This window comes from Bactrocera oleae, chromosome 3 (assembly GCF_042242935.1).
Source record: "Bactrocera oleae isolate idBacOlea1 chromosome 3, idBacOlea1, whole genome shotgun sequence".
NCBI classification, from domain to species: Eukaryota; Metazoa; Arthropoda; class Insecta; order Diptera; family Tephritidae; genus Bactrocera; species Bactrocera oleae.
The window spans coordinates 32487779-32502360 of record NC_091537.1 but is presented as its reverse complement, the minus strand read 5'-3'; the positions used below and the strand labels follow the sequence as shown (position 1 = coordinate 32502360).

The window sequence follows — 14582 nt, the reverse complement described above, 5'->3', positions numbered from 1 at the left end:
TATAAGATTAATATTATATGATAAAAGATGTACATACATACATATATTGTAATAAATTTAATCTCTATTATTATAATATTAAATATTTATTAGGAATGTATATTAGGTAAAAACTAAATAAAATTATTAAATGCCCAAATTGACTATAAATATTATTTCGAAATTTCATAATTTAAAAGATCTTATCAGTTTTGCATGCATTCATAAAAATTCGCAAAATGATATTCATATCAATAAATATGTTTGCATATAATCGTATAAGAATATAAGCCAAAAGGCTAACATGCAGCTGTAATAACAAAGCAAGTCTCTGAGCATAATTTTCATACAATGCTCAGCTCTGTTTACGCGCCACTGTTAAAATTTCTCCTTCCGAGCCAAAAGTGGTGAAATCCACTATTAAAATCTTGTTAGGTTTTGACAATTCACACGCTGGTCCGCAATTGAACCTTCTCTATGATATACGTTCTCTGTTGAAACTAGTAAACGGCAATAGCTGTTTGAGTTCACCAATTAGACATCACTTTTTAATTATTGTCTGTGGTGCTGCTTGTTTAGCACAGCTCGTTTTTGCAAATTCACATCAAATATTTGGCTGAGCTCACTTCCTAGCACAGATGTAGTTTTATTCCTTTTTTAATTTTTATACACCTTTTGTATTAAATATATTTTAATTTAATTTTAAGTTTTTCCTCATTATATAAATGTTCTTCACGATCTATTATTTTTTTTGTTATTGTAATTTTCCCTAACACGAATGCCAAAGAACATCTGCGCATACATATATTAGCTGTTCCTTTATAAGGTGGTGATAATTTACTTGGTTCCTTGTTAAAGTGGTGTAGTTTGTTGAGTTCGATTATCATGAGGGGAAGGTACCTTTTTTACGTGGTGTAATTGAACTTTCGAATTCGCACATTTTCGATGTTCACTTTTAATGGTTTACATATTTTTCGATTCTTAAAATTTCTAAAAAATAAATTTACATTTGATATGTATATCGTTGTGAGTAATTTAGAATAGTTGGTAAATATTATTTACTAATTAGTGCATTGTTTGGACTATTATTATGGTGTTCATGAATTGTACCCGACTATTAATTTATATCTTTGTTTTTGTTGAAATAAATAGAAGAAGATTGTTTTGTCATGAATTTGTTAATGAATATAGATGGCTGGTACCTGGGTTTATATATTCATTTTGGTTTCTGTTTAGGGTGATTATTTCGACTTATATATTGTATATTTCATTTTAAATCGAAAAATTACGTACTTTAAATAGTAGAAATTTTCAACTCCAAACGTAAATATCTCGAAAACTATAAGTTTCCCGCGGCTATATATATAGATATATATTCTTGATCTGGAAAATCTCCTCTGTGAGCCCATACACATTTTATCCCCGAAAGCCTGGGACGGTATACTAAAGCCGACCCTAAACAATAAAACCATAGGAAAAACTAAAAATTTTAAATATCTTGAAGTAATTATAGATAGGGAATTATAATTATATGATAACTTTGAATAAATGTGTAGAAAGATTGGAAATATTTTAGCATATTTTAAAAGAATTCGCAACAAAATTGGTATAATGACAGTAATATATATATATAACGTTATTATCAAACCCCATTCTGTATATTGCTCCACTATTACATATACATGCTACAACTAAACTCAGATGGAAAGCCTCCAAAAATTACAAAGCAAGGGAATGAGACTTATATTGCATTGTAGTAAATTACATCGATTAAAAAAAGCTAAACTTTAAAATGACTTAACATCAGAGACCGACTTGAACTAAGTACTCTTATGTTGGTCCACAAAGCTAAAAATCAAAATGCACAAAAATATTTAACTGATAAGATGGGATATGTAGGAGAATCACGAAAATATTAATTAAGAAACTACTGTGAATTAAGTATAAGCAAAAATGTATTGATTTTATAAGAAGTTAAAGGAATAATAATCTAACGTAATGTAAAGTATTTTTTATACTAATAAATAAAAATAATAATATAAAATAAACTATCGAAAGTGAGACGAAAATAAAACAACCGATGAATGGATGGAATCGATGGTATGTGCTCAAAAGTAAAGAGCTATCTCTCTGACCTTTCTCGCTTCTTCTCTGCAAGGAGTCTGACACTCTCTACTCTAATCACTAAATCCACAGCGACTTTATTCACAAACTGGACGAAGGAATACAGACTGGACCCGAACATCTCAGTCGAAGGCACAAAAATTCCGACGGTTATTAACCCTAAAATTTTAGACGTAACATTGGACGGTCTGTGCTTCTTCACTCCTCACACGACCGCGATAACTTCCAAAGTACAGAGCCGCACCAAATTCTCAAATCGCTTGCCGGGAGCTCTTGGGGAAAAGACAAAAAAACGTTGTTGGCAACATACAAGGCAATCGGCCGCCTGGTCCTAAACTATGCATCACCAATATGGTCGCCTGGATGTAGTGCAACGCAGACGAAGAAGCTTCAGACTTGTCAGAATATTGCATCCCGGACTATCACATGATGCCTCTTGATGTCCCCAATAGAACACCTGCACAGTGAGTCCCTTATGCTTCTGGTTGAGGAACATAACGAGCTCCTCTCCAAGCAGTTTCTGCGTGTGTTTTCTTAGAAATTCTGTGTTTTCGTAGAAATCATCCCGGCAGTCGTCTGCTTGAAACGGAACCGCCTCCTAGGAACATCAAGAGGTCATTCCTTGATTACGTCGACAACATCAGACAGTACGCCTACCGGACTTCGGACGCAACGAACTACAGACAAGCACTGACCGCTATTAACAGTGGAGCCATTAACACCTTCATCGACTCCCTCTCAGTGAATGGCGTACTAGGAGTCAAACCACCACCCATAGCAGATGTAGAGCTCGAGTTGCCTTGCGAAACCAGAGGGACCCTCGCGTAACTTCGTTCTGGATATTGTAGCAGGTTAAACTCCTACTTATCCAGAATAGACCCTGAAATTCCAAACATCTGTCCTGCGTGCAATTAGTACTAACCACCTCTTTGCATGCCCAACAAACCCAACTCATCTAACACCCTTTTCCCTATGGTCCGACCCCGTCGAAACAGCCGGTGTCTAGGGCCTCCCGTTCGATGACCTCGACGACAACCAAACTATCACTTATCTTCCAAGCGGGGACTAGATAACGGTTACAACAACAACAGTCCCATCGATTGTTTTGCAGCTCTATATAGGGGCTCTCGAGGAGCTAAAAATCTGAATTGCTAGCAATAGACTACATATTGCTATTGTTTCGCAATTGATGTCTAAATACATTTATTCTTAGCAAAGTTATATGTAATCAACACATTAATTTTAACCAAATATGATAGAACAAAATCGAATCAACGATAAACTGCCAGAAGCAACTAGTTAGCGAATTCGTAGTTGCCAGAATGTTCTAGAAGCAATGTTTTGTTACAGATTTACTATATAAGTGCTACCGGATTGTGCAGCAAATACAGTTCTAATTAGAGTGTTGTCGTGAAATGAACAATTGAGACATAAGCAAGAAGTTGTAAGCTCGAATAACGAGCAATAAGTGTTAAGTTGTTGAAATTAGAAATAAAGATAAGTGTGTAGCCATTAAATTGGGACTTTTATTTAACAGTCCAGTGATCGAACTCAAGAGTGAGTTACAGGTAGACGAATTATCGAGAAATCCGTTACAATTGGTGTCAGAAGTGGGATTGTCAAATAAATTCCCAAAGAGAGAATAGTTCGAAAATGGCCAAGTTTAACTCTGAAGATTCCACAACTCAAAAAGGAGCTGCAAAAACGTGGCTTGGCAACAAAAAGAGTAAAGTCCAAACTACAGTCGCGGTTAAGAAGAGCCATGGAAGTAAAGAACATTAATTTTGAGGAATATGTCTTTTAATCGGAATTAGAGGAAGAGACAACAAAGAAACAAGAGAAGGAAGTGACTCAATATTCAGTAGAGGTTATTTGTGCTGCGTTGGAATCGTTCTTTGAGGATTTTTCAGCACAGTTGTCAGCATTGAAAGAGCTGGACGTGCATATGTCAGCGCAGGTATCCTCACAGTTGGAAGTGGAGGAAGCGTGTGAACCAGGGTCTTCACAGTATGCAGAGCAAGAAGCTTGTATACCAGCCCAAGTGTCCTCGCAGTCGGAAGAGAAGGAAGCGTGTGTACCAGTACAAGGGTCCTCACAGTCGAAAGAGCTGGAGGTGCGTATGTCAGCGCAGGTGTCCTCGCAGTTGGAAGAGGAGGAAGCATGTGAACCAGTAAATGGGTCCTCACAGTCAGAAGAGCAAGAAGCTTGTATACCAGTACAAGCGTCCTTACTGTTGGAAGAGCAAGAAGCGTGTATACCGGCACAGGTGTCCTCACAGGTGGAAGAGCAGGATAAAATTAAACTTAAAACGGATGACTCTTTGCAAAAACGTCCAGAATGTTCAGTAGAGGTTATTTATACTGCGTTGGAATCCTTCTTTGAGATTTTTTCAGCACAGTTGTCAGCACCGAAAGAGCTCGACGTGCATATGTCAGCGCAGGTATCCTCACAGTTGGAAGAGGAGGAAGCATGGGAACCAGGATCTTCACAGGATGAAGAGCAAGAAGCTTGTATACCAGCACAAGTGTGTTCGCAGTCGGAAGAACTGAACGGGCGCATGCCAGCGCAGGTGTCCTCACGTCGGAAGAAGAGGAAGCGTGTGTACCAGTACAAGGGTCCTCACAGTCGAAAGAGCTGGAGCTGCGTATGTCAGGGCAGGTGTTCTCAAAGTTGGAAAAGGAGAAAGCGTGTGAACCAGTAAAAGGTTCCTCACATTTAAAAGAGCAAGAAGCTTGGATACCAGCACAAGTTCCTTACAGTTGGAAGAGCAGGAAGCGTGTATACCATCACAGGTGGAAGATCAGCATAAAATTGAACCTGAAACGGATGACTCTTTGCAAGAAGATCCAGAATTGGAAGGTGCATTACATGAAGTGGAGTTGAACCAATGTACAACGATTAGAGAAATAACTACAGGAAGGCCAGTCACAAAATCATATTGGGCAGAACGGAGCAGTTTAAAGTTAGTGTATGCCTGCTTGCATCGAGTATGGAAAAGTGAAAATGGGCAAACCTTCCGAGTACTTATGGTTGTTTTTAAGGGTTGAAATTCCTGATGTTCTTAACGTGCAGTACAAATGTCCAAGAGGAGGGCACTTGAGAGACATGAAATCCTTGGAGAATTTGAAGCAAAGGTTTAATTGGAATGGTTGTCAATCAGCTATATAAAGGATTGCGAAATATGCTGAGAACATTGTAGCTAAAGGATCAAGGTCCAGGAGTCATGGGCAGATGAAACAGCACAATTCGCGTGCGCCAGTTGAGAAAAAAAAATGTATGAAGATGGTCCATTCCCTACCAATAAATGAGGAAAGAGTCATGTTTTGGTAGTCAAGGACCATTTCAACGAATGGCCACAAATATACACAATTCCTAACTGAGAGACTGAACCAGAGGCGGAAGCATTAATCAACAAGTGGGTAACGAGATTCGGTGTTCCAATCGAGTTACGTTTAGATCAAGAATGGAATCTCGAGTCAGCTTTAAGTCAAGGGATGTACCAGAAACTGAGTATTCGAAAAACGGATGGAATTAACTCCAAGAAGAGAAGGACGGCTTACGATGTCAGCACCAGCCTAGAAGACGAGATGGGAGACATAAAAGCTTTGTGTTTGGTATCGCAAATATGTCTAATCGGGACGATCAGACTTAGGTGGAGGGCAGTGTGACGAACACTGATGATAGAACAAAATCGAATCAACGATAAACTGCCAGAAGCATATAAGGGCTGCCGGATTGTGCAGCAAACACAGTTCTAGTTAGAGTGTTGTCGTGATAAGAACAATTGAGACATAAGCAAGAAGTTGTAAGCTCGAATAACGGGCAATAAGTGTTAAGTTGTTGGAATTAGAAATAAAGATAAGTGTGTAGCCATTAAATTGGGACTTTTATTTAACAATCCAGTGATGGAACTCAAGAGTGAGTTACAGGTAGACGATTTATCTAGAAATCCGTTACAATATTTTAATGATAACTGTTAGCATATGTAAGTATCATTGCTCATATTTAACTATTGAATTGGAAAATAAACTTTATGCAACAATTATTTAAATCTTAAAACATAAAATCTTATTTTTCCATATTATACATCCGTAGAAAAAGTAGATTTCTACTTTTTTCATCCTCCACACAATTTTGTCAACCTTTTTATATGGTTCAAGAACTCAAATATGCACTATATCAGCTCGAAAACGCACACAAGAATATTGCCAACCTCAATGGCAATGTATTTGACACAAGGTTAGTAATGTACATTGTCTGTGGAGATGCGGCGTAAAGAACACTTTTCCAGCATACATTTTTATAACTAGTGATAGTTAGCAGTTAAGAAACAGACTTATAGTGTAATCATGGATGTACACGATTTGCCTAATGTGAGCTCAGATTAATTAAATATGGCAGTATTCTTTATCTAAAACTTGGCATTACTCCTAATGCATGTTGAGGATTGCATTCATTTGAAATATTTGAAGATAATTGCCTTGCATTGAGCATTCTATATCACAAAGTGTTCTCATAACCGTATGTATTTTGAAATGCACAAATTCCAAAAGAAAGCACCAAATCGCACCGAGTTGGTAAAATTGATAAAAAATGTACCAGAAGAGTACCAACAACACATTCAGTCAATGTCGCTAAAAATGATGCAACATTCTGCATATGGACAGCCGTAAGTGAACTAATTCTTGTCTGGTTACCCTATTATTATTAATAAATGTAATACAGTTATCAATGGAGTACACGAGACTTTGAAATGGGTGCTCCCTTAGGGCGTGGAAAGTTTGGTCGCGTATATTTAGCTCGAGAACGAACATCAAACTTTATAGTAGCTATGAAGGTAATGTTTAAAGCTGAGCTAGAAAAGGGAAATGTTCAACGACAAGTTCTTCGTGAAATTGAAATACAAACACGACTCAAGTAAGCATATACATTATTGTTATTTTATTTGTATTTAATTAATATGTTCCAATAGACACCCAAATATACTGAGATTACTGACTTGGTTTCATGATGACAGCCGAATATATCTTGCTCTTGAAATCGCTTCTGAAGGTGAATTGTATAAACATCTACGCAATTCGCCACAGCGTCGTTTTGAAGAGCCACGAGCAGCTAAATACACTTACCAGGTAGCCGATGCGCTTGAGTATTGTCATTTAAATAATGTTATACATCGTGACTTGAAACCAGAAAATATTTTGTTAACATCATCAGACGATGTCAAACTAGCCGATTTTGGTTGGTCGGCACACACTATATCCAATAAGTAAGTTTTCATCAGCAATTTTATTATAGCTAAGGTCGTATTTATATCTTATTAACAGGCGTAAAACATTATGCGGCACCTTGGATTATTTACCTCCAGAAATGGTAGATGGTCACATATATGATCATTCTGTTGATCATTGGTGTTTAGGAATATTATGTTATGAGTTTTTAGTAGGCTGTGCGCCTTTTGAGTCGAACGATAATGAAAAAACTTACGAAAAAATTAGACGTTTGGAAGTTTATTATCCTTCGCATATGAGTCCTGGAGCAAAAGATCTAATATCTAAGGTAAGAAATTATAATTAAATATAAACACTGTTTCTATTGTATACATAAGTTGGTTATCCATTGTTTTGTTATAAAAAGCTATTGTAAAAGAACATAATCTCATTTTATCATTGTGTAAAGCCTTATATTATACGCATGGGTAGATAGATAACACTACTCAACAAATCTGAAGGAAAAATTTGCGACTGATGTGCGGGTGTATTTAATCAAAAATTTCCATCACGTACAGCTATTTCTTCATTTTAGTTGTAGCGGTTATCTAATCCCTGCTTCAGATTGATTGTCATCGAAGGCCCCTAACGGCAGGCTCAGGAAACGTGCTGTTTCGACGGGTTAGTGCGGAAGACTCGTTGCATGCTGGACATAAATTTGGTATCCAGTCAAGGGTCACTCTAAATTCTCGTGGTAACTCAAGCTCTTCGTCTGGTCAAGGAAAGACCTCTTGATGTTCCTAGAATGTGGTTGCGCTTCAAGGAGACAACTGCAAGGGTGGTTTTTACGAAAATTGCTTGGAGAGGAGTTCATTGTGTTGCTTAACCGAAGAGGTATGCCGTGATAGTCCGTGCAGTGTTCAGACATGTCTGAAGTTTCTTCGTCTGCGTTGCAGTACATCCAAGCGACCATATCGGTGGAGCGTAATTTAAGACCGGCCGGCCGATGGTCTTGTATGTTACCAACAATGTTTCTTTGTATTTTCTCCATTAACTGCTGGCAAGTAAATTGAGGATTTTGTTGCGGCTGTGTACTTTGGCAGTTATCTCGGTCGTGTGAGAAGCGAAGGAGCAATGGCTATTAGATGTTTCACCTAAAATCTTAGGGTTATTGACCGTTGGAATTACAATGTCATCGACTGTATATTCGCTATGGATTATGAGCGGGAGAGTGTTAGGTTCCTTGCAGAAAAGAAGCGAGAAAGATTGGAGAGATAGTCCTTTACTTTTGAGCACATTCCATGGATTTCATTGCCCGACGTGCAATGATCAGCGTACGAGGTGATGGAAATTCCCTATCGTGGTTGGGGAGTCTCGATATGTAGAAATTAAACAGTAACGGGGAGAGGACTCCACCCTGCGAAACCCCCTATTTAATTCTTCTTAGTTTAGATTTTTGACCTCGGAACAGTACGGATGAATGCCAACCGCTCTAGTCGTTCATAGTCCAACTCTTTAACCCTGGAGGGAGAGTGGATTGTTCAATGTTTTCAAGCAACTACCTGGGGATTTATGACGGAAAGTACCCCAATATTGGGGAAAGGAGAGTTATCGGACGATAAGGCTCCCCTTTGCTGAAGGGTTTCTCAGGTTTCAGTAGTGGAAAAATTCTTCCGACTTTCCACATATCGGGTATTTGAAGAGTGGTGAGCGACAGGTTGAGGACCTTAGTTAGAAAACTTACCCCCGTCGAGCCTAGATGCTTTAGTATCAGCATGTTAATTCCATCAGGGTCAATGGATTTGGATGATTTTGCCTTAATAATGACACCGAACCTTTCCATCGGTGAAAGTAAGTGGCGTGCGGTCTTTTGGCATTTCGCGCAGCCGTCAGGTAACACATCCTTTGGTCTGGCTTGTCGAAGTGTGCAATGCGAATTGCCGGCTAAAATAGCTCGTGCACTTCTTCGGATCCGACCTGGTCGTTCTGTCTCTTCGGCTTTGACAAGGCCTTGACAGTAGTCCAAATCTTACTCACACTAACACTTACACACAGTTTGGCGACTCCCCTGTGGGGGAGGTAGACTCCTGCGGCATGAGGCTCACGATACAATACACTGACGCGCAGTGCCCAAGGCGCAACACGTAGGGAAGTGACACCAGCCAGTACAAGAATTGCCCTTGACTGATGTGACGTTCCGTCGTATGGTGGTCTGACACACGGAGCAGACTGTGTGAGGAACCAGTAGTCCGTTCCCACGACAGTCGGGTCTACGTTACCGGAACGGACCCGGGTTTATTCCGGCCAAGGACTGTCAGCTCGGCAGAATTCTGCCGCTACAACAACAACAACAACAAGATTGAGGCTGGTCTGGCAATAATTCATTGGCAGCATGGGGCTACATACCTCGTGGTCCACTCACTGAGGGTCTTAAGTCCTGAAAAGATCTTAAGATGGTTCCATTCATTGCACGTGTTACACCTAAGCAAGGTGGAGTTTGGATGGAGTCTCTTGGCACAAACGCAGTAGAAAAATTTCTCAGGGCCTGGGTTGGACTCAATGTCAACACGGGTCAGGAGAATGGGGACCCTGCTGCTAGGAGTAGCTCCAGCGAATACAATTTTAACCTAAAACTCATCGATTCAAATGGAACCAGAGCGCTGAAATCGGGTCAATTCCGGTAACGTAGAACCGGCTGTCATGGGAATCTCCCGATGTTTACAGAAGGCGGCTCTGCTTCAAGCAGATTACTGCTTCTGCGAAAACACCCGAGCAGAAACAGCCTGGAGACACCTTGCCCATCCCTGCGATTCCCGCATAAGAGATTTCAATTTGAAGATTCGGCAAATGGGTAATCAGCATAAGCGGACAAAATGGCTAGAGCACCTGTAGTCTTGGAACCTCTCCACCGGTGTGAGTAAGCTTTGAACTACTGTCAAGATCTTGTCAAATCCGATTCGATGACCATGCCTCCTCGGACCGGAAGAAGTGCGGGAGCTATTTTAGCGGGCAATTCCCACAGCACCCTTCGACAGACAAGGTCAAACGATTTGTTTCCAGCCGGCTTCGCAAAATGCCAAAACACTGCGCGTCATTTATTTTCACCGGTGAGGAGGTTCGGAGTGTCATCAACAAGGCTTAATCACCCAAATCCATTGGCCCAGATGGAATAAACATGTTTATGCTAAAACACCTAAGCTAAACGAGTAGTAAGCTTCCTAACTAAGGTCCTTAACCCGTCGCTGTGTGTGGAAAGTCGGAAGAGTGGTCCCAATACTGAAACCTGAGTAACCCGTCAACAATAAGGAGTTTTATCCTCCTCTTTTCCCCGTTGGACTTGTCAAAAGCCTTCTGCACATTCAATCACACAACGCTACTTGACGCCACGCTGCCTTCATGGCTGAATAGATGGACTATAAACTACCTAAGCGGTCAGCAATCATCCGTACTGTTTCGAGGTCAAAACTTCAAATTAAGAGTGGGACTTGACCTCTCTCGCTTTTCTCTGCAAGAAGCTTGACACTCTCTCCCAGTAAATCCATAGTGATCAAATTCACGGACTGAACGAAGGTGTACAGACTGGATTTTAACATTACAGTCGATGGGCTTTAAAATTGCGACTGTCAATATTCCTAAGATTTTAGATGTAACATTCGACAGACTTTATTCCTTCACTTCTCATACAAGCGACCCTCAAGTCGCTAGCCAGCAGCTCTGGGGAAAAGACATTGTTGGCAACATAAAAGATAATTGGCCAGCCGGTCATAAATTACGCCGCACCGATATCGTCGTTTGGATGTAGTTAAACGCAGACGAAGAAGCTTCAGACGTGTTAGAACACTGCACTCCGGACTATCATGGGATACCTCTTGATGTCTCCCGTCGAACACTTGTACAGCGAGACCCGTACGCTGCCGGCTAAAGAACATAGCTAGCTTCTCCCCAAGCAATTTCTGTTTTCGCACAAACCATCCTTGCAGTCGTCTGCTTGAAGTGAAGCCGCCTCCGAGGAATATCAAGAGAGTACCAGGTTTCGGACGCCACTAACTGCAGAAACGTACTGACCGCCATTAACACCTAACACTGACTTCTTCTCAGGGAATGGCGTACTTGGAGTCAAACCCCCACCCATTGTAAACGAAGAGCTCGAGTTATCACGAGAATCTAGGGTGATCCTTGCGCAACTTCGTTCTGGATACTGTGGTTTAACTCCTACTTATCTAGAATCGACCCGACATACCAAACATATGTCCCGCATGAATCTAACCACCTCCTAGTATGCCCAACGAACCACCTTTTCTACGTTTCCTGGGTCTACCGTTAGATGACTTCGGTAACAACCAACCCGAACGTTACCACCCAAACGAGGATTAGATAACCGCTACAATAACAACAACAACATCAGGAGAACATTCCTCCAACATTTCGACTTATTAAAACAATATAATGACCAAATTTCGGACGCGATCAACTTCCGCAAGATAATTCAAAGTCGAGCTATTACACATTCATTAAGTCGCAATGCACTTAACACTTCTTACCCTATGGACCAAAAGTTTTTGACAGGTCCGTCGTTACGAAGACAGTCCTCCCACAGGGGGTTTCTGGTTGAGGCCAGGAGCTATCGGAGCGTTTATAACGCTAAGTGCTGTGATGATGCTGTGCCCTTTACAGAGACCGTGCTGGTGATTGGCTAAGCTCAGATGGTGTGGGAAGGTCGGAAGTAGCAAGCCCTCAAATGTTTTCATTACTGGAGAAAAGAGAGTTCCCAGGTTTCAGTGGTGAGACCACCCTATCGATTTTCCACACATCAGGTATGTGAAGAGAGCCTAGGTGTTTTAACATTAGAGTATTTATACCGTCTGGGCAATCTTTTGGAATTTTACGTAACTGTCGGGTATACATATTTTTGCCTTATTCACCGAAGTTTGAAGCATGAATTTTGAGCTAAAATAGCTCGCGCCCTTCTTTGGGTCTGAGGACGTACGACCATCGAATTGAATTTCGACGCAGTTATCGTCGTGTCCCTCGGATAGGTCAGTGATTTGACAGTAGTACAAAGTTTGCATACTCTGGTGGAGAGATTACATGACTTCAGGTGCTTCAAACATTTTGTCTGCTATGTTGATATACCAGTTGCCGAATCTCCAAATTGAGATCGCTTATGCGGGGATCACAGGGATAGACCGTAGTCGTGCTGATTTGCTAAGACTGCTGCTTCAGCTGCGAAACTTGGTAGCGATCACCTCACGGATTTGACGTTCGACAACGAATACGTCTATAGGAATTGGTACTGCGTTGAAGGTGCTCTCAGTGAATTCTGGGAACCGACCCAGTTAGCTTTATAAAAATTGTCGAAACAACTCGTTTCCTAAGCCTACCGTTTAGTGATTTCGATGACAGTAACAGGGTCTAGATAATCGGTATAACAACAACAATAACGACAACTGTTATTAGAACGAGATTTCCTCTGAATTCCGGTCAACTGCTATGCGCGCTGGACCCTTGAAACGGTATGGTTCGTTCTCGATAATTTTGTGATATATTGGGAAGTAGGCGTGCTGGTATTTCGATTTTGGGTGAAATTGGTCGAGTATTTTCTGAGATGTAGTGCTTTACCTAAAGTTGGGTGGTGCCACGCCCATTGTCCAAGTTTATATCGGTTCTTATAAAGTTTTTTCGTACCATAACCGTTATAAGGTAGCGGGCGTGGTTACTGTTCTATTTCACCAATTTCACACCGTCTAAGGAGGTTTAAAAGAATTTTTCCTAAGCCAGTTTGGTTGCTAGGCTGCTTTTAAACAGCTATACCCCTTAAGCGAAACGTTGTTCCACTGCTGTTGATCATTTAACAATAAATGTCCCGTTTTAAAGGAAAGTTATGAACCAATTACATATCTGACAAGTAATTTCTATTTGCGTTCTACAACCATTTTCGCGTTCGAAAGATATAATTATATAAAGCAATAAACTGTTACCTCATACAAATTAGAAAATACTTTTACAATATACTGTCTTCCGAAGTATCAACGCAGCGTGCTAAATACGTACGTAAAATTATAACGTTGGGGTGACGGTTCCCCGTACCCAATTACTTGTATGTCTGATATAAATATCTTAAATTGAAGCTTAGTTATGGCATTTCATAGCTTTTCACTTAATGGCTTTTTTGGGTGTGGAAATGATACAACCTGCTATGGAACACGTGTACAAAGTTTCTTAAAATAATTTTGACTCATGTTATCAAATTCACATACAGACGGAAGGACGGACAGACAGTCAACTGGATTTCAACTTGTTTCCTCATCCTTATGGAAATATATATATAACTATATTTATCTCGATTAGTTTTAGGTGACACAAAGAACCGTTCAGTAAAAAAAAACTAATATAGTCTGTTGTAACGTGCAATATGCAAATGAACAATATGAGCAGTTATTTTACTTTGCTTGTCAAAAAATCAAATTCGGGTTACATGTGCTCTTCTATATACTTATACATATACTTGTACATAGGTATATATGTATGTACATAATAAAAATTGAGGTAAAAGTAGTTAAAGCTATAAAAGAAACTCAACACCAACATCAATACACATAATTGGTGAAGATGTTTACATGTTTCAGCTAAATAAAATTTTATGATTGCAGTTATTACGAAAATCGAATAATGGACGCATTACACTCGTGGAGGTTATGAAACATCATTGGGTCAAGGAGAATATGGCTATAAGAAACGCTTACTTAGAAGAGGAAATGAGACGCGAAAAGGCTATAGAATAAAGTTTTTATTATCTTTGTATTTTTATATAATAAAATTTTCTTCTCGAAATGACTTTAATCATAAAAATTAATAAAATTTTTCACAAGGAGGTATGAATGTACACATGCACTAGTACCCATAACTCTACGCTTCTCAAAATAAATGTTTACTGTTTTAAATATAAGGAATCACTTAAATTACTAAAATTTTGTCTAAATATAAGGAATCACTTAAATTACTGAAATTATGTCTATTTTCTATTGCTTTTAGTAAGGTAAGAGCTGATTCATATGAGGAGACTTTTGTTGCCACTACCCATTGTTTGTAGGCGATGAGGAAAGAAAAACGGCTTGAACTAAAATGTTCTATCCAAACTTTGGGCCTTAAGACTCATAGGGTGTGGTCCCCTTATGTGGTCCCATGTTGCTAACATACAATTGCCTCACTAGCATCTACAGCTGTGCAAATTGGACCTAATTAGTGCACTGTGCCGCGAGTGGCCGACAAAGG

At 39.8% G+C, this 14582-nt stretch overlaps 1 protein-coding gene across 1 annotated transcript; it reads left to right on the top strand.

Annotated features, from left to right (window-relative positions):
* The first annotated feature begins 6514 nt into the window (after positions 1-6514).
* Positions 6515-14316, top strand: aurB (aurora B). Its single transcript, XM_036372512.2, has 5 exons — positions 6515-6772; positions 6829-7020; positions 7076-7369; positions 7428-7659; positions 13961-14316. The coding sequence occupies exons 1-5, from the start codon at positions 6627-6629 to the stop codon at positions 14090-14092; spliced, it is 996 nt and encodes a 331-aa protein (XP_036228405.1). The 5' UTR covers positions 6515-6626; the 3' UTR covers positions 14093-14316.
* Positions 14317-14582: the final 266 nt, after the last annotated feature.

Coding starts and splice junctions, on each gene's coding strand:
- aurB (XM_036372512.2), top strand. CDS start 6,627: ATGTATTTTGAAATGCACAAATTCCAAAAGAAAGCACCAAATCGCACC. Junction 7,021..7,075: donor GAAATACAAACACGACTCAA/GTAAGCATATAC, acceptor ATGTTCCAATAG/ACACCCAAATATACTGAGAT. Junction 7,660..13,960: donor CAAAAGATCTAATATCTAAG/GTAAGAAATTAT, acceptor TTATGATTGCAG/TTATTACGAAAATCGAATAA.